This window comes from Pleurodeles waltl, chromosome 2_2 (genome assembly GCF_031143425.1).
Source record: "Pleurodeles waltl isolate 20211129_DDA chromosome 2_2, aPleWal1.hap1.20221129, whole genome shotgun sequence".
NCBI lineage: Eukaryota > Metazoa > Chordata > Amphibia > Caudata > Salamandridae > Pleurodeles > Pleurodeles waltl.
Genome location: NC_090439.1, coordinates 1144901651 through 1144919525, shown reverse-complemented (window position 1 = coordinate 1144919525; position 17875 = coordinate 1144901651). Strand labels below are relative to the sequence as shown.

The following is a 17875-nucleotide window of genomic DNA, read 5'->3' as shown; positions in this document are numbered from 1 at the left end:
ACAGACAGGTTTCTGCCCTACTGTTGCTTGCTTGAGCAGTTCAAGCCCAGGAAGGCAGAACAAAGGATTTCCTTTGGGAGAGGGGAGTTACACCTTCTCCCTTTGGAAATAGGTGTTACAGGCATGGGAGTGGTAGCCTCCCAGAGCGTCTGGAAATGCTTTGAAGGGCACAGATGGTGGCCTCCTTGCATAATCCAATCTAAACCAGTTCAGGGACCCCCAGTCCCTGCTCTGGTGCAAAACTGGACAAAGGAAAGGGGAGTGACCACTCCCCTGTCCTTCACCCTCCAGGGGTGGTGCCCGTAGCTCCTCCAGAGTGTCCCTGGGTTTTGCCATCTCCGATTCCAAGGTGGTGTGGCACTCTGGGAGTTCCTGAGTGGCCAGTGCCAGCAGGTGAGCTACCTCTGTCTCCCGGGCAGCGCCATTTTCCGGAAACCAGGTGCGTTGCATGTGCCACGGCTTGTTGGCGGAATCCAGCAATGCAATCCAGACTGCAATCATCCATCTAGCGTGGGACATCATCTGCACCAACCAGGAACCCGCATCCTTCTTCTTGGGTGCAGTACTGACTGTTCTTCTTCTCCTGTGGTTCTTCTTTTGCACCTTCATCTAGGTTAGCAGGGGCTCCTGTTCTCCCTGGACTCTTCAGTGCTTCTTGGACTTGGTCCCCTTCTTCCACAGCTCTTCAGGTCCAGGAATCCATCGTTGGTTTCTTATAGTCTCTTCTGGTTCTTGCATAATCTTCTATCACATGTTCTTGTGTGTTCTAGGAAAGTTACTGTGATTTACTCCTGCTTTCCAGGGCTCTGGAGTGGGTTCTTTAATTACCATTGGTGTTTTCTAATACTCCCAGTGCCCCTCTACACACTACACTTGCCTAGGTGCAAAACCAACATTGAATTCCACTATTTTAGTATATAGTTTATGTTCCCCTAGGCCCATTGCTATCTATTGTGATTTTCACTATTTGCACTGTTTTCTAACTGTTTTCAAAGCTATTTCTGCATACAAGTGTATATAGTTTGTGTATTACTTACCTCCTAAGGCAGTATAGTCTCATTGGTATTTTTGGCATTTGTGTCACCCAAATAAAGTACCTTTATTTTTGTAACACCAAGTATTTTCTTGTATGTGTGTAAGTACTGTGTGACTACAGTGGTATTGCATGAGCTTTGCCTAGATAAGCCGTGGCTGCTCGGCAACAGCTATCCCTAGAGAGCCTGGCTTCTAGACACTGCCTACATTTCTCTAATAAGGGATAACTGGACCTGGTATAAGTACCTTAGGTACCCACTACAAACCAGGCAATCCTCCTACAGTCAGTTAATTGCAATGCAACTCAGATAATACAGAAATCTTACTGTTTGATCATGATCCTTTTCCAGGATAAGCTGGAGCATGGCCCAAGCTTGCTCCTCCTCCACCTCCATTTACGAAGGTTGCAAGAAACTTAGGGGTCATATTTGACATCCAACTCTCATTTGGGGCTCAGGTGTCAACTGTAGTCAAATCTTGCTTTGGGATCTTTCACATGCTGAAAAAAGCCTTACAATATCTACCACACTTTGCTCAGGTGACAGAAGCGCGATCAATGCTTCTTTCTAGGTTGGACTATGCCAACAGCCATTATTTGGGTCTGCCAGATTATTTGATCAAACAATTACAGTTGATGTGGAACATGGCTGTTTTACCTTTTGTTTAAAATCCCCAAGAGAGCAAGGGTGTCCCCTTTTTGAGAAAAACTACACTGGCTGCCAGTGCAGCAATGCATATTCTTCAAAACGTACACACTGGTCCACCAATGTTTTTATAATAAGGTGTCAAATGACCTCAATGAGAGGGTGATGGAATATCGTCTGACGTGGCCACTTTGGTCCAATAATGCTGGCCTAATGGTGGCCACTCCTTTTAAAAGGCAGCACCGTGTAGGCTCCACTTTCACCATTGTAGCAGCCAAGGCGTGTAACCATCTCCTTGTATATGTAAGATGCATCATGGGAAAAAACAACTTTCAAAAAGAACTGAAAACATTTTTGTTTAGACAACAGCGAGTCAGGCCTTAGTTGTTTGCTAAGAACAACAAACATGAAAGTACAAACCTGCCTCAATGACATGAACTTTGATGGCTTCAAACCCCAACGTTCACTGGAAGGTCTAGCCACTTAGATTCTCCCTCACTCCAAGAAATCACTTGTACCACTTCTCGCTCTTAAAAAAAGTGAAACTATTTCTTCCAGAAAGTGATCTAATAGCTATTGAGCTCTCATACTCTCAGATTTGCAATGTGGTAGCACATTGATCCATTGCGCAGATTATCCGCTGGTACCCCTTACGGACATCCTACACTCTGTAGCATCTCTCATCAAGGCCCTGAAGAAATATGGGGTCAAATGTACAAGAATAAGGAATTATGATTTCAAATTGCATTTCTTGCCAAACTGAAATTAGGAAATCACAATTCCTAAAGTACTAGGAATCATATGTTAAAATAGTAATTCCTAAAGGAAAAGTACTAGCGAATATATTTCAAAATAGTGATTCCTAGTGGGGTCGCAAATCAACCTACTTCATATCTGTTAATGAGGTAGGTTGCAATTTGTGCCCACTACACATTGCTCCTATCACATGGGTGATGGTCTGCTTGGATCAGCAGGTCACTATGGGCCTGATTCTAACTTTGGAGGACGGTGTTCAACCGTCCCAAAAGTGGCGGATATACCACCGACCGTATTACGAGTCCATTATATCCTATGGAACTCGTAATACGGTAGGTGGTATATCCGCCACTTTTGGGACGGTTTAACACCGTCCTCCAAAGTTAGAATCAGGCCCTATGTCTGCAATTGCTTTTAAATAAAGCATTTTTTTCGCAGACATTTCCTTAAAGGAAAGCAGGATTTGTTTAAAAACATGACACTTTAAAGTTTTTCATGTTCTAGAAGTAGGCAATTGCCCATGCTCTTAAACATTTTTTTTGTACTCTCAAATGGGAAAGGGTCTCTTGGAGACCGCTGCCCATTTGCTAATGGTTCGAGGTGTTGATAAAATATCAATAAGATGTTGTGACACAACAATAATATATACCACTGTGAATCAGTTTTTCCTCTTCTAAATACTGTTTTGCACAGACAAAATACAATGTATAAATATTCAAATAAGTAAATAAATATTTATAAATACATAGGCCCTCGTTATGTGTTAATCTGGCAGTAGTACCACCAACAGTCTTGTGGTATATACCGCCACATCATGAGATTTTACCATTCATACCGCCACAGCGGTATGAGCTGCCAGGCCAGGGATGTGAATCCTCAGCCCGGCGGCCAACAGAAGATCGCCCATCGCATTCTGAGCCAGCCTACCACCATGTTTTCCGTGGCGTTAGGAACACCATGAAAATCATGGTGGTAGGCCCTACCGGTGACAGGGAATTCCTTCCCTGTTGCCAGTAGGTGGCTCCCCAACCCCCCCAACACTCCCCTGACACCACATCCCCCTCCATCCAAACGCAGCTCCCCACCAACCCCACCATACACACACTAACTCCCCCACTCCCTGACATTCAGATATAGCCCCATTCACACACAATCCCTCCACTCCTCCAATTAATCCACGCAGCCCCCACCCCTATACATGCACACAGACACCCACACTTACCACGCATAAACCATTTCACTTGCACTCATCCATACAACTTTCCATCTCCATTTAAAAACTCTTATATAAGTGAGAGGGGGAGAGTTGGACAATGGAATTGGATGCTGGCAGCAGCAATGGACAGCTGGAAGAGCAAGCCCCACTAATGGACTAAGTGGTGCTCTGCATTACCAGTAAGGCTGGTTTCTTAAGGACCAGTTTGAGGAAGATCTCCCAGCAAGAGGACAGGAGAACAAGTGATACAAAGAAAGAAAAAGCCAGTGAGGGAGCCTGTAGAACCAGCTCCTTGCATAGTGTGCCATCTTAGAGGCTTGGAGGCTGGGGGAATGCTTCTAGGTAGTACACTGTTCAACGCTGCATCTCAAAGACATCGCATTGCCGACTGCCATGGCTTGTCAACAATACATCCCTGACTGTAATGACCAGAACCAATGCATTACCTCCTCAGTTCCTGGCATTGGATCCTTGACATTTAAACAACACTCCGCACAAGGTACTTTTTCAGTGGAACAAGGATGATCGCTGTAGCATGCCACGCTCCATCACTGTCGGGCTGAAATTTGTATTTACTCCAGTCTTGCGCAACCAGATAGGCCTGGTTGGCACTTTAAGGGCCCCATTCACAAAGGTAAACTTAGACCAAAGTCTAGGTTTAGACCAAAAGTCTAAGTTTAAAACTTTACTAGTAGTAAAGTTAGACTTTTGGTGTAAGTTTAGAACAAATTTCTAAACTTTGACCAAAAGTCTAACTTGACTACGAATATATTTAGACTTTAGTTCTAAACTAAGTTTCTAAGCACTTCAATTGCAGATATTATTTATAATTTCATAACTTGAGTTCTACTTATTGGATTGTTGCCATTTTGGTCTTGTTTTGTTCTTTACATTAAGATCTGTTCTTCTAACTTGATGTGGGTTAATTTTGTGTGGTGTTTTCACTCTTTTACTGTTTTAAGTGTTTCACAAAAACTTTGCACATTGCCTCTTAAGTTAAGCTTGCCTACTTTTTGACAAGCTACCAGAGGGTGAGCACATGATAATTCATTGTGTGTAATTGATTTACCCCCGACTAGGATTGTGGTCTCTACTTGAACAGGATGCATACTTCTGCCAACTAGAGACCCAATTTCTAAAACTTTCACACAACCCTGTTACTGAAAGAAGGGCCGCTGAATGGAATATCACATGCAGATATACTAAAGACAGACTCTCACACTCCCTTGCTTCAGGAAGAGGAGTCCCTGGATGGAACATCACATGCAGATGTATTCAGGAAAGGATCTCACACTCACCATCTTCAAGTTAGGCCCCTCAGAGTGCCATAGGATAGAGCTTTGATTGATTGAAAGCTGGTGGCCTGGTGGGGCAGAATAGTCAAAACTTCCAACCTTAATGCCAGATATTGATCCATTGGGAAACTTAACCCAGTTTCGAATGTCATACTTTGCTGGCATGTCCCCTGCTTCATTAAGTACAATTCTGTCTCCATTTGTGGTCTGAAAGATTGTCTTCGTAAGAAACTTGGGCAGCTGTTAAAAGGACAAAATGCTTTTAGTAGTTGCTGTAGAATCATTGGGTAAGGACAGTTTTATAGCTTGCATGCTTAGGTGGAAGGTGGAAGTTTGAAACTTGTTTGTAGATTGACCCACTAATAATTTCTAATAAATGCAATTTATAGTGAATCATTATCTAATATAATGAATCTTTTTTACAGTGTGAAAGTATATGACACTTAAAGCAATACTTCAAAAGAAACAAGACTTTACTAACACCTTGTAGGGGTGACATATAGCCACATGGTTTTTCACACTACAACCTGCTTATCAAAACTGTATGTGAAGAGGTGGATCAGGCTTTGATTGACTTTAAATACTTTTGGGTTTGTTTGTTAGCTACTGACTTATCGCTGACATTAAAGAGTATTTTTCTTTACACTAATGTGGCCCAACAAGGCCAAAATTGCCACGCCAAATTTACAAGGTGGCACAATGCATGCACTGTGCCACTTTGTAACCCTTTGTGCTACATTATGCCTGCACCAGGCAAGTTGTATGCAAAGGAGGTGTTCCCCTGGGCTGAAAAAATGGTGCAAAGAAATCTAAAAGATTTCTTTGTATCATTTTTTCTGACACTTTAAATGCGTGCTCAGAGCATACGTTAAAAGGAGGCACACCATTGTTTACAATGGGCCTCAATGTGCTTTGCAGAACCAACATCAACATTTTTTACACTAATCCTGCACATTTTGACACTAGTTCCATAAGTACCACCATGGTGCACCATACCTTAGATGAGGCGCACACATGGTGGCGTATGGGGGGTGCTAAGGGGCGCAGGGAAAGGCTCTAAGTGCCATTCTCCAGCCAATGGAAGGGGTTGCACTGTGCCCCAAGGCACATTGGTTTGTATCCACTGAGGGATATGACAACTAAGTAAATATGGACTACAACACAGAATCTAGATGTGGGTGAAAGAAAAACAAGATACTTGAGGTGCAGGCCCCATTAACCAGTTCAAGAGGAGACGTCAGACAGCCTATACCTGATAAAAGGAAACAATTTTTTGTGGAACTTGTGATAGCCTAACATCCTAGTAAAAAAAACTGTGTGAATGCTCAACACGTCAGCAGAGCTACAAGGTACATTATCATGTGAACAACACAAAACACTGCTGTTTGGTAAAAGATGATGAGCTTACACAGGGTCAGGCATAGGGATGGACAAGGAATATTAGCAGAGTTGACTGCACAGTTTAAGGACTCTATTCTAGGTTGGAGTTGGATACATTGGCCTCGTAGTGTGTCTGTAGTGGCCTGAGATTAATGCATGGGCCACCTGAGGTATATGCCATGGCTGGAGTTGAATGCATGAGATTCTTGAGATATCTGTCATGGCTGGAGTTGTATGCATGGGCCTCCTGAGGTATCTGCCATGGCTGGAGGTGGAGGCATGGGCCTTCTGAGGTATCTGCCATGGCTGAAGTTGGATGCATGGGCCTCCTGAGGTATCGACTATGACTGGAGCTGGATGCATAGGCCTCCAGCAGTATCTGCCCTGGCTGGAGTTAGATGCATGGGCCTTCTAAGGTATCTGCCATGGCTGGAGTTGGGTGCTCGGGCCTCCTGAGATATCTGTCATGGCTGGAGGTGGATGTATGGGGCACCTGTTGTATCTGTCATGGCTGGAGTTGGATGCTTTTCCTCTGGTGTGTCTGCACCGGCTGGAGCTGTATGTATTGGTCTTTTAGAGTGTTTTCTGTAGTTGGTGTTGAATGAATGCCCACCCCCTTGCCTGTCCTTATTGTCTGGAGTTGGGTGCATGGGCCTCTTGATGTGTCTGCAGTGTTTTGGAGTCTGGCACTGGGAATTCCTTTGCTGCAGACTCATTACTTTTTCCATAGCAGCGTATTTCCTCAATTGAGTTACAGCCATCTGCATTCTTGTGCCAGGTATATGAAGTGAAAGTTCCAACGACTCTTCTGGGTCCCTCTGGGGAAATTGTCTCTGTTAGAGGAGGGGTGCACAAGGATTTTGAAGTGACATCCATAAGAGTTCAGCAAAGCCTTTCTGTTCATGTAATTGACTTATATTTGGGGTCTGCGAGTGCAAGTACCAAGGCCCTTGTTAACAAGAATGTCTAGGGCTAGTGGACAGATTTTGCTCTTTTTCATTCATCTAAGCTTGGCACTAGAAAAGCCAGGAATCACATGGGATAATGTGGGAAGATGGTCATCTCTTAATGTAATGGAAACAATACTGAAAGACATGAATGGAGGACAGGGTTTTTGTACCTAATCTCTCATTTGTCAGTGCAAGTCAGTTCACCTGTTCTCACAAAATCACAAAACCATGTCTTCTATTGCTGAATGAGCATAACTGTCCCAGATTTGTCAATACCTTCTGCACTGTGGAGCTTCCACTGGAGGAGAACTGGGGAAATTCAAACACTGTTAATCACTGAGCCATGTTGGTATATTATGTGAGTTTTAGATCCAGGACCTGCTGCATGGTGTGTAAGTCTGTCCTAAACTGACTGCACCTCACAGGAGAAAGCTATGCATGCTCAAGAGATACCAGCATATGTTGTTACTCTCTTGCACAGGAGATATCTACAGATGCTCTTTATGAAGTACCATGTCAGGTCACTTATGCAAGCACAGAATTTGATGAGGTTGTGAGAAGTCTATTGTAGGTGTTTAATAGATAATTTGTAAGATTGCAATACTTTTGTTTACCTTTTTATGTTTTTAATGTGAGGTTTTCAGCTTATGTCCTTTACTGGTTGTGTTTGTCGGCCTCTTGTTTTCTGTTGCATACATTATACATTTTAAAGTTGAAGCTACAGGTCAAAACTGAGGTGAATTGAGGTATAGATTAAAACACAAAACACAACTCTCCAGACATTAATGCAATGTTGAACATAAAATGTTAAACGTAGCTTGGTATCATTTACCAAATGCACTGAGAGACTAAAAGGAATTGTGCATAAGAAATATTTTAAATCCTCAAATCATGCAGAATATTACAAACCAAGAAATACTAAAGGGTTGCAAATATGTCAGAAATCTAGAAAAGTAAACTCATCATTAAGAAAGTAAAACTGCAGAAAATAAGGCATGAGAGACCCATCAACATTGATAATCTGTATTCATTGGGGAATGCTGCCTTAAACACTGCATGCAATAATCCCTCACCTTCCAGGGCTTGAAGTTCAGCTTGAAGCTCCCAGTTGCTGATCCTGATCTGGACTCAGACACATACATGTCATGCAAGGCGTGTGCCAATGCATAGACAGCCGTGTACACACTGTAGGTGAATCGAAAACTGAAGGCATTGATGGCTGACAGATCATAGCATCTCAAGGTGTCATTTTCTGAACAGAGAGGTAAAAACTGTATATAACGCTGGATCATATTGTCTTCAGAGTAACTGCTACAATTAAACATGTAAATCCACAATTCCCACACAGCATCGTCATCTGGATACTTCAAAGGACTTATATCATACAGGAAATCTTCAAATCCAGGAATCTGTCCTTCCTTGATGGAGAAAGTCAGGGTTCCATTTAATACAGTCAGGTTATCTAAATCGTTTGTCGCTTGAGAAAAGGACATGTTCACAGATCCTATCCAAATTTTATGATGGACCTTTTTCCAAGATTGATAGAGGAATTCTATGGTCATTGCTGCACTGGTGCTGTAGACAATGATAACCTGAGCAGTACAGTTCTGTATAGCAGCAACAATTTGATCAATCCTTTTTGTATTATCTTCAGTTAGATCTAAGGACAATGTATAGGAAAACTCGACACAGCCTCCACTCTGGGATATCATCATCTTTAGGTCTTGTATCGCTCTCTCTCCGCTGTCATCATTCGAGGCCAGGATCCCCACCCAGGTCCATCCAAAGTGTTTTAGCAGCTGAGTGATTCCTGCGAACACTGAGAGCTCATTCGGGACTGTTCGGAAGAAGGACGGAAATTTCAATTTGTCACTGAAGATAGGATTAAGAGCACCAAAGCTGATCTGCAAACAAGAATAAAAGAGCAGAGGAAGAAATTAAAAATAACACATGAGAATTAGCTGCAACTAGTAAGTTATCACATCACATGATTGGCTCTGAGAGGAGTCTCAAACTAATGGTGTTTGATCAATTAATATCTGGAATCATTTCTGTAGGGAAAGTTGGATGCACACCTGTCCATCACATTAAACAGCATTGGCAGAGACAGATCACCCCTTGGTTTGTGTTTCTGGGATCACATTTTAGGTTGATCACCTCGCCTCCAAGTACTTACGGACACCCTCTTCTCTATCTTGAGGCATATTCCTGTACTGTTGTCCTGAAGAGGTGCAGTGGTATATACAGGCTATGTAGAGGATTATTTGGTTCAGAACCTGGAGCTTCCTGGAACAGCTAGATGGTGATAATCTCCCCATATGTCAGCCATCTTAGTTTCAACTCTCTGTGGATCTTTCTGTCTATCACCGAGAAAGGAACATGTTCTTACATCACAACACTGTTTCCATTAATGTGTTATGTGCTAGAGTCTTAAAACCTGTGGATTTCTGTATGCATTATATTAAAGCTCAGTGATTTATTCATTCACACCTCCTTTCAGAAATCATTGACTATGCTCCATAAACAATGGTAATGTTTAGATCACTCAGATGAATTCTTCCTTGTCCTATTAATTATTACAGTGAGCTGAAGGTGCTTCCATAGCTTCCCGCACTCCGATAACAAAGCTTCTTTCTTTGGCTATTTCCTCCTAACAGGAATTGACATGAGACATCCTTCCCCTCTTCCTCTTTTCTTTTGACCAAAACAAAGCAACTCCAAAGGTTAAAACAGGCATGGAAGGGTGGCAATGTAAGTAATGGGAGAATGAAGGGTTAGTTGGAGTAATGAGAAAAACTGGTGAGTAATGTAAACATTACCTTCCTGTTTCCCCCCTAGTCCCATTCCTTACTTTGGTGATGATATTACCAACCCCTATACATTGATCATCATTTAAGAAAATAGCTTTATTAATAAGGTGCTGCACACATTAATAACAATCACCAAGTTATGATATATAAACAATAAAATATAGAGATTGATGACAAAAAACTTTACAAAAAGTAAGATTTTTCTTTGTTTTTTACTCAAATCAACACAAATAGTTATCTAATTTTATAAAGCAAAATGTAATCTATTATGAAAGATAAAGGTTGAAGGAGAAGCCTATGTGACTCCTCTGTACATATGTCCAATAAAGAGATAGATACCTGCTCACTCTGCTCAAAATGCAGACACCCCCTGGATGAGGGAGCCTCAACTATACTTGGAAAGTTTTGCCTGATGCCTGCTAGGCAGATGTTGGTGCGGTATACCCCAAAAAGCCCTGTACCTCAAACATTAAACAACAGGGGTGAAATGTGGGCAGTTTTAAACCTCATTTTCATGAGTTAATGTGCTTCAGAAGCAAGGAATATAATTAGCACATTAAAAATGCAGTTACGGAAGAAAGGACTGACTCAATAGGTGAGTTCTACTTTGGAATTAGAAAAGTTATCAAGAGTTATTGCAAACATTTAAAAAGTATATTACAGAAAATGTAAGAAGCAAATGCAGCAAATCTAATTTAAATGTATGAAGTAAATGCCACAAAGGCTCCCGGTAACTGGACAATACAGAATAGTAGTTGCAAAATCAAAAATAGCCTACATTCTAAATGAGTGGCAAACTCAGTAGGCAATAGGACAACATAACCTTAGTAGTTAACTCACAAATTCAAATTGGGAAGGGTAGCCACTCCAAGCCATTGGCAATGCTTTGAAGAGCACATTTGGTGCCCTCCTTGCATAAACCAATCTATACCAGTTCAGGGACCCCCAGTCCCTGCTCTGGTGTAAAAGTGGACAAAGGAAAGGGGAGTGACCACTCCACTCTCCATCACCACCCCAGGGGTGGGGCTCAGAGCCTCCTCCAGAGGGTCCTTGTGTCTTGTCATCTTGGATTCAAGTTTGACAGGGACCTCTGGGAGCATCTGAGTGGCCAGTGCCAGCAGGTGATGTCAGAGCCCACTCCTGATAGGTGGCCACCCAGCTAGGTGACCAGTGCCCATTTCAGGGCTATTTAGAGTGTTCTCTTGGGTGGTTCCTCAGATTTGGATTGCAAGACTCCAGCAGGATTCCTCTGCAACGTCCACTGTGACCTCTGACTGAACAAACTGCATCTGGACGCTGTAGGAGGCTGGCCTGGCTTATAATGGGCACCTGATAGTACTTACAACTTGTGCCAGGTCCAGTTATTCATTATTAGTAGATTAGTAGTGTTCTAGCAGCTTAGGCTGATACAGGTAGCTATAGCAGAGCAGCTTAGGCTGAACTAGGAGACATACGAAGCTCCTACTATACCACTTATACCATATAGGTACTATATCATAAGAAAGACAATACTCAGTAAAGGTACTTTATTTTAGTGTCAATATGCCAAAAATATCCCAGAGGATATACTCCCTTGGGAGGTAAGTAAAATAAACAAAATATACACACCAACCAAAATCAGGTAAGTAAATAGTTAGAAAAAAGTGCAAACACTATAGAAAACAATAGGATGCAATAGGCCAAGGGGCAACACAAGGCATATACTATGAAAGTGGAATGTGAACCACAAATGGACCCCAGGCCTAGTTTAGTGTGTAGAGGGTCGCTGGGAGTGTAAGAAAACGCTAAGGGTGTCCAAGATACCCCACCCCGAGACCCTGGAAAGTAGGAATAAACTACTACTATTTCCCCGAAACACACTAAACTCGAGATAGAGGATTTTGCAAAGACCACAACAGACTGCAAAGCACTGAAGACGGATTCCTGTACCTGAGGACCTGCAAAGGAAGAGGACCAAGTCCAAGAGTCACACAAGTTGCCAGGGGGGGCAGGAGCCCACTAAACCCTGGATGAAGGTGCAAAAGGGCTGCCTCTGGGTGGAAGAAGCCAAAGATTCTGCAACAACGGAAGTGCCAGGAACTTCCTCTGTGGTCAGTAGATGTCACACGGAGTGCTGAAGGATGCAGAGTTGTTTCCACACAGAAATACCGCAAACAAGCCTTGCTAGCTGCAAGAGTCACGGTTGAGGATATTGGGTGCTGCCAGGGCCCAGGAAGGACCAGGAGGTCACCCCATGGAGGAGAAGACAGAGTGGGCGCTCAGCAATACAGAGAGGCCACGCAAAAGCACGCAGCACCCGCAGAAGCACCTGAACGGGCATTCAGAAGATCTGAGGATGGCGGTTGTCTCAGAACAACAAAAGAGGGTCCCACGAAGTCGGAGTCCAACTCAGCGAGTTGGGCAATGCAGGACAGAGTGCTGGGGACCTGGGCTAAGGTGCAGAAGCCCTAGCATTTGCAGTTCACACAGTATACAGGATTACTGTCTGGCGTGGAGAGGCAAGGACTTACCTCCACCAAATTTGGAGAGAAGGGCCACTGGACTGTCGGACACTTGGATCCAGCTCCTGTGTTCCAGGGACCACGTTAGTTAAGGGAAGAGGGGACCCAGAGGACCGGTGATGCAGAAGTTTGGTGCCTGCATTGGCAGGGGGAAGATTACATCGAGCCACGGGAGATTTCTTCTTGGCTTCCAGTGCAGGGTGAATGCAGACAGCCCTCAGAGCATGCACCACCAGGGAACAGTCGAGAAAGCAGGCAGGATGGGGTGCTACAATGTTGCTGGTAGTCTTCTTGCTACTTTGTTGCAGTTTTGCAGGCGTCCTGGAGTAGTCAGAGGTCAATCCTTGGCAGATGTCGAAGAGAGAAGTGCGGAAGAACTCTGGTGAGCTAATGCATTCGTTATCTGATGAGAAACCCACAGGAGAGACCCTAAATAGCCCTCAGAGGAGGATTGGCTACAGAGAGAGGTAAGCACCTATCAGGAGGGGTCTCTGATGTCACCTGCTGGCACTGGCCACTCAGAGGTGTCCATTGTGCCCTCACACCTCTGCATCCAAGATGGCAGAGGTCTGGGACACACTGGTGGAGCTCTGGGCACCTCCACTTGGGAGGTGCTGGTCAGGGGAGTGGTCACTACCTTTTCCTTTGTCCAGTTTCACGCCAGAGCAGGGCTGGGGGGATCCCTGAACCAGTGTAGACTGGCTTATGCAAGGCCCTTCAAAGCATTTCCAGAGGCCAGGAGAGGCTATTCCTCTCAGGCCCTTAACACCTATTTCCAAAGGGAGAGGGTGTAACACCCTCTCTCAGAGGAAATCCTTTGTCCTGCCTTCCTGGAACTGGGCTGCCTGGCCCCAGGGGGTCAGAAACCTGTCTGAGGGTTGGCAGCAGCAGTAGCTGCAGAGAAAGCCCCGGAGAGTTAGCTTGGCAGTACCCTGGCTCTCTGCTGGAGCCCCGGGGATGCATGGAATTGTCCCCCCAATACCAGAATGGTATTGGGGTGACAGTTTCATGATCCTAGACATGTTACATGGCCATGTTGGAAGTTACCATTGTGATGCTACATATAGGTATTGACCCATATGTAGTTCATGCGTGTAATGGTGTCCCCGCACTCACAAAGTTCGGGAACGTTATTTCACTCAGGCTGCAGTGGCAGTCCTGTGTAAGAATTTTCTGAGCTCCCTATGGGTGGCCAAAGAAATGCTGCAGCCCGTAGGGATCTCTTGGAACCCCAATACCCTGTGTACCTAGGTACCATATACTTGGGATTATAAGGGTGTTCCAGTGTGCCAATCAGAATTGGTAAAATTTGTCTCTAGCCTCCAGTGACAATTTTAAAAGCAGAGAGAGCATAAACACTGAGGTTCTGGTTAGCAGAACGGCAGTGATACAGTTAAGCACCACACAGGGAACACATACAGGGCACACTTTATGAGCACTGGGGTCCTGGCTAGCAGGATCCCAGTGACACAGGCAAAAAAAATACATACAAGTAAAAATGGGGGTAACATGCCAGGCAAGATGGTACTTTGCTACAACCACGCTGTATGTTTTTCCCATACCGAGTGCCGGATTTCGCTCGCGTCGTCAATGGTTGTCCAAAATCAATTCAAGCCTGTGTGGATCCGAGGTGCCTGTCCGGAAATCGACACATTGTTCTCTTGCAGGAGAGAAAATCACTGACTTTTCTGATGCACGCTCGCCCGTGCGGCTTTACTTTTTACACAAACCAGGTACTTTTTGTAACAACAACGTTTCCATTGTTTTCTATAAAGTAAGTGTTTTATTCTTTTGAAAATTCATATCTTTATTTGTGTATGTTGGATTTTTGTTGTTTTGGACCGGTTTGATTTAGATAAATATTGCCTATTTTTCGAAACTGGTGTGGTGTCCATTTTGTAATGGTTTCGCAGTATTACTTTGTGTGTTGGTACAAATACTTTATACATTGCCTGTGAATTAAACCTGACAGACTGTGCCATGCTACCAATATAATATGAACATATTCCATATACTTTGAATTAACAAAGTGTTTATTGGGCTAACAGAGTGATTATTGGACTGCCACATCTGCCACATCAAACATATGTGTTCCATTCACTCCTGTGTTTTTACGGGGTAACTCTCACTAATTACATTTTCTAAATTATGGTCTTCAATGTCATTATTTCAAAACATATATGAGCTGACACTTAAGGCCTCATTACGAGATTGGCTGTCCTGGGACCTCCATAGTGATGGTCTGAGCTCAATCGGGTTGGTGGCATTGACTGCCATGTTACAAGTCATGATGGCTTATGGAGTGAAGACCACTGTGGTCCCGCCAGCACCGCCAGGCATCACAGACCACCGCAAGCACAAAGCAGCACAAACAGGCCAGCAGAGCCTGTGTCCCTGACAGACACATTATGTGATAGCACACCACCAATGCGACCATGGCAGCCCAACCACCACGTCTCAGCAGGCGGAACAGGAAATATAAAGAGACACAATCACCTGAAGGCAGCTTTACACATCCAGTGCCACCATGGAGCCCATCATACACATCCTGCCACTGCTAATGATCCATCGAAGGAGCACAAATCCCTGTCAAAGAAGCCACCAACTTTAAGTATACACACACATGTGCCGCACAGCACGACATCAGCTTATGGCACCGCCAGCCACATCATATAGGGGGGCACAGTATGGGCAACATGTATATTTCTCATTGTGTTCCGACTCAGAAAACCCACATAAACCATCACACAACCACAGACACAATATGCCCCCTTTGGGCACATTATACACACTGCACCGCAACATCACACAAAAACACACGTCTGACCATCTCACACACAGGGACAGTGAACTCCACACAACATTTTCTCACACATCACAAACAACACACCAAAATCACATATACAAATACACCTCACATACTCATATTCCACACAGGCTATGGACTGTTGTGACATACTATACATATGTGTATGGATGTGTCATAGAACACAAACATCACTCACATAAAACAGTCCTGCAATGAACACACACTTCACCCACATCACAGTACAATGGAAGGACAATGGCATGTACAATAGACAGGTAGACAAATACCAAAAGAGCAACATGCTCATAATACTGCACAATAGGGAAGGCTACATCATGAGCACTCAGGGAAGGATGCTGCACTGACAAGTATAACTTTGCATAGGCCCCCTCAAACAACGTGTGAACAGGGAATGGACCTACATGTGTCACAGAGACAAACAGAACCAGACTCAAATGGTATGCCTATCTATACAACGTGAAAGTGCAATTCAACAAAGTACATACAACTCCAACTACCTGGGACATTCATCTACAGGAACTAGCTGCAAGATGTACACAGAGGAATGGACCCATGCCCAGTCAAATTTAATCAAAGGTACGACAAATTCAGCACACTCCATGTCTACACAAACAAAAGCCAAGCTGACACACATTAGATGTGTCCATAATCCATGTCAGGGGGACAAGTCTAACACTATACATGCACACATTAGACAACACAAGATGACATACTTACGATACTTAACAATACACAATGCCATGACACCACCATTGCATCAATACACACACATATCCATACAATCAACATATATCTATGTCTTGGGTGACACCGGCACTGCCAGAGAAAGACTCAGATACTGCAAATAACAGCAAATGGATTAGCAAGCATGCCCATACTCACAACTGTTGGCAGACAACACAGGAACAACAGAAAGATAGAAAGGGAATTGCAGGACAAAAGTGTAGCCAACAAAAGAACAGTTTGGGTTTATCAATAAACAAACTTTAGAAGTCCAAGGCTATTGGCCAGTCAATTTTGCAATGTCCAGACAAATCACTGTTCTCTCACTTGACTCCTAATTGCCAGGGAACCTCCCCAGAAAGAGGCATTAAGGGGGGAGGCAGGTACCTCAGGCATCATCTTTGGGAGGGGGGTTGGATGTGGGAGAGAACGGTTTGGCCTTGGGTGAGGTGGGCTGCTTTTTGGGAGAGGTGGGATTCATCTTGGGAGAGGTGGGCTGTTTCTTGGGAAGTATGGGTACATGCAGGCATGGCAGGTGAGGACTTGGAGGTAAATGCGAGGGACTGGCACGTGGGTGGGAGCCTCTTGGATTTGGGACAGGGTGGAGGGAACAGGGCAAAGGGCAAGGTCAAACAAAAACAATTCTTACATCTACGAGGGCAGTCAGCAGAAGGGTTTGGGATTTTGGAGAAAGAGAGAGTGGTTGTCTGCTGAATCAGTGTGGATGTCGTTGATGTGTGTACGTGCGAGTTATGCTTGTATTTGATGGATTTCTGTTGAGTGGGTGAGTGACTGCATTTGTGTCCCTGGAGAGGCTTGGAGGTGGAGGAGCTGAAGGATGGAGAGACTTGGATGTGTGTGCGGCTGTTGGGGTGGTAACTGCGGGTTTGCTAGATGTGGTGGATGTATGTGTGTCTGCAGGTATAGTATCTGAGGGTTTGGTGCTTTTGGTGGATGCCCGGGGGTCTGCTGGCGTGGTGTCTGTGGGTATGATGTGTGGGGTTGGTGTGTCACTGACTGCTGTTGTGGTGCCTGTGGGTATGCTGAATATTGTGTCTGTGATGCTGGGGGTGGTGGAGGTGTCTAGGGAAGTTGTGACTGTTACTGTGTCTGTGGATAGCTGTTGTATGCTTGTGTGCTGATGTGTTTTATGGTGCTTGGGTATGTGTCTGGTCCTCTTGTGTTATGATGTGGATGTGTGCGGATCTGACAGTTTCCTTTGAGTAGGCGGGCTATGCCCTGTCTACCTCGCTTTCCGGTGCTGATGCTGAAAATACAGAGAGAAATAGGGTCATCACATGTCCATGATCACACTTGAACAACATATCAGACTAGCAAACATTACCATGATTTCAAGTAATTTCACCAGCAAACTCCACTTAAGTGGCCCACACATGTGCCATACCATATGCATGCATGCCATCTGAACTGGCAAGAGTTGCCCATACGAAAACCAGGATCTCACGCAACAACAATTGCATGGCTGAAGTTGTCCAATCACAACAACCATCCAACCATTAGGAGACCCCATCACACTCAAAATTATGCATAGTGGAGCACACCTCATCAACTGTGGCATTTGATAGTAGGCCAATGTAAAATGCATTTCCACAGTACCCACAAGACCGTGCACACATCTATGTCTCACATACATAATGACCCAACAATAATAAATTAAGATACAAAATCATGTCATGTTGATGACAACAGTATAACATCCTGGAGAAGATGACAT

At 44.2% G+C, this 17875-nt stretch overlaps 1 protein-coding gene across 1 annotated transcript in view; it reads right to left on the bottom strand.

The window, feature by feature from the left end:
• Nucleotides 1–17875, bottom strand: part of LOC138278782 (vomeronasal type-2 receptor 26-like) — a 69749-nt gene that overhangs the window by 37803 nt on the left and 14071 nt on the right. The window contains exons 2-3 of the mRNA XM_069219304.1: nucleotides 8350–9180; nucleotides 4950–5186 (exon numbers count right to left, since the gene is read on the bottom strand). Coding sequence (XP_069075405.1) covers nucleotides 4950–5186; nucleotides 8350–9180 — 1068 coding nt within the window. The remainder of the gene's footprint in view (nucleotides 1–4949; nucleotides 5187–8349; nucleotides 9181–17875) is intronic.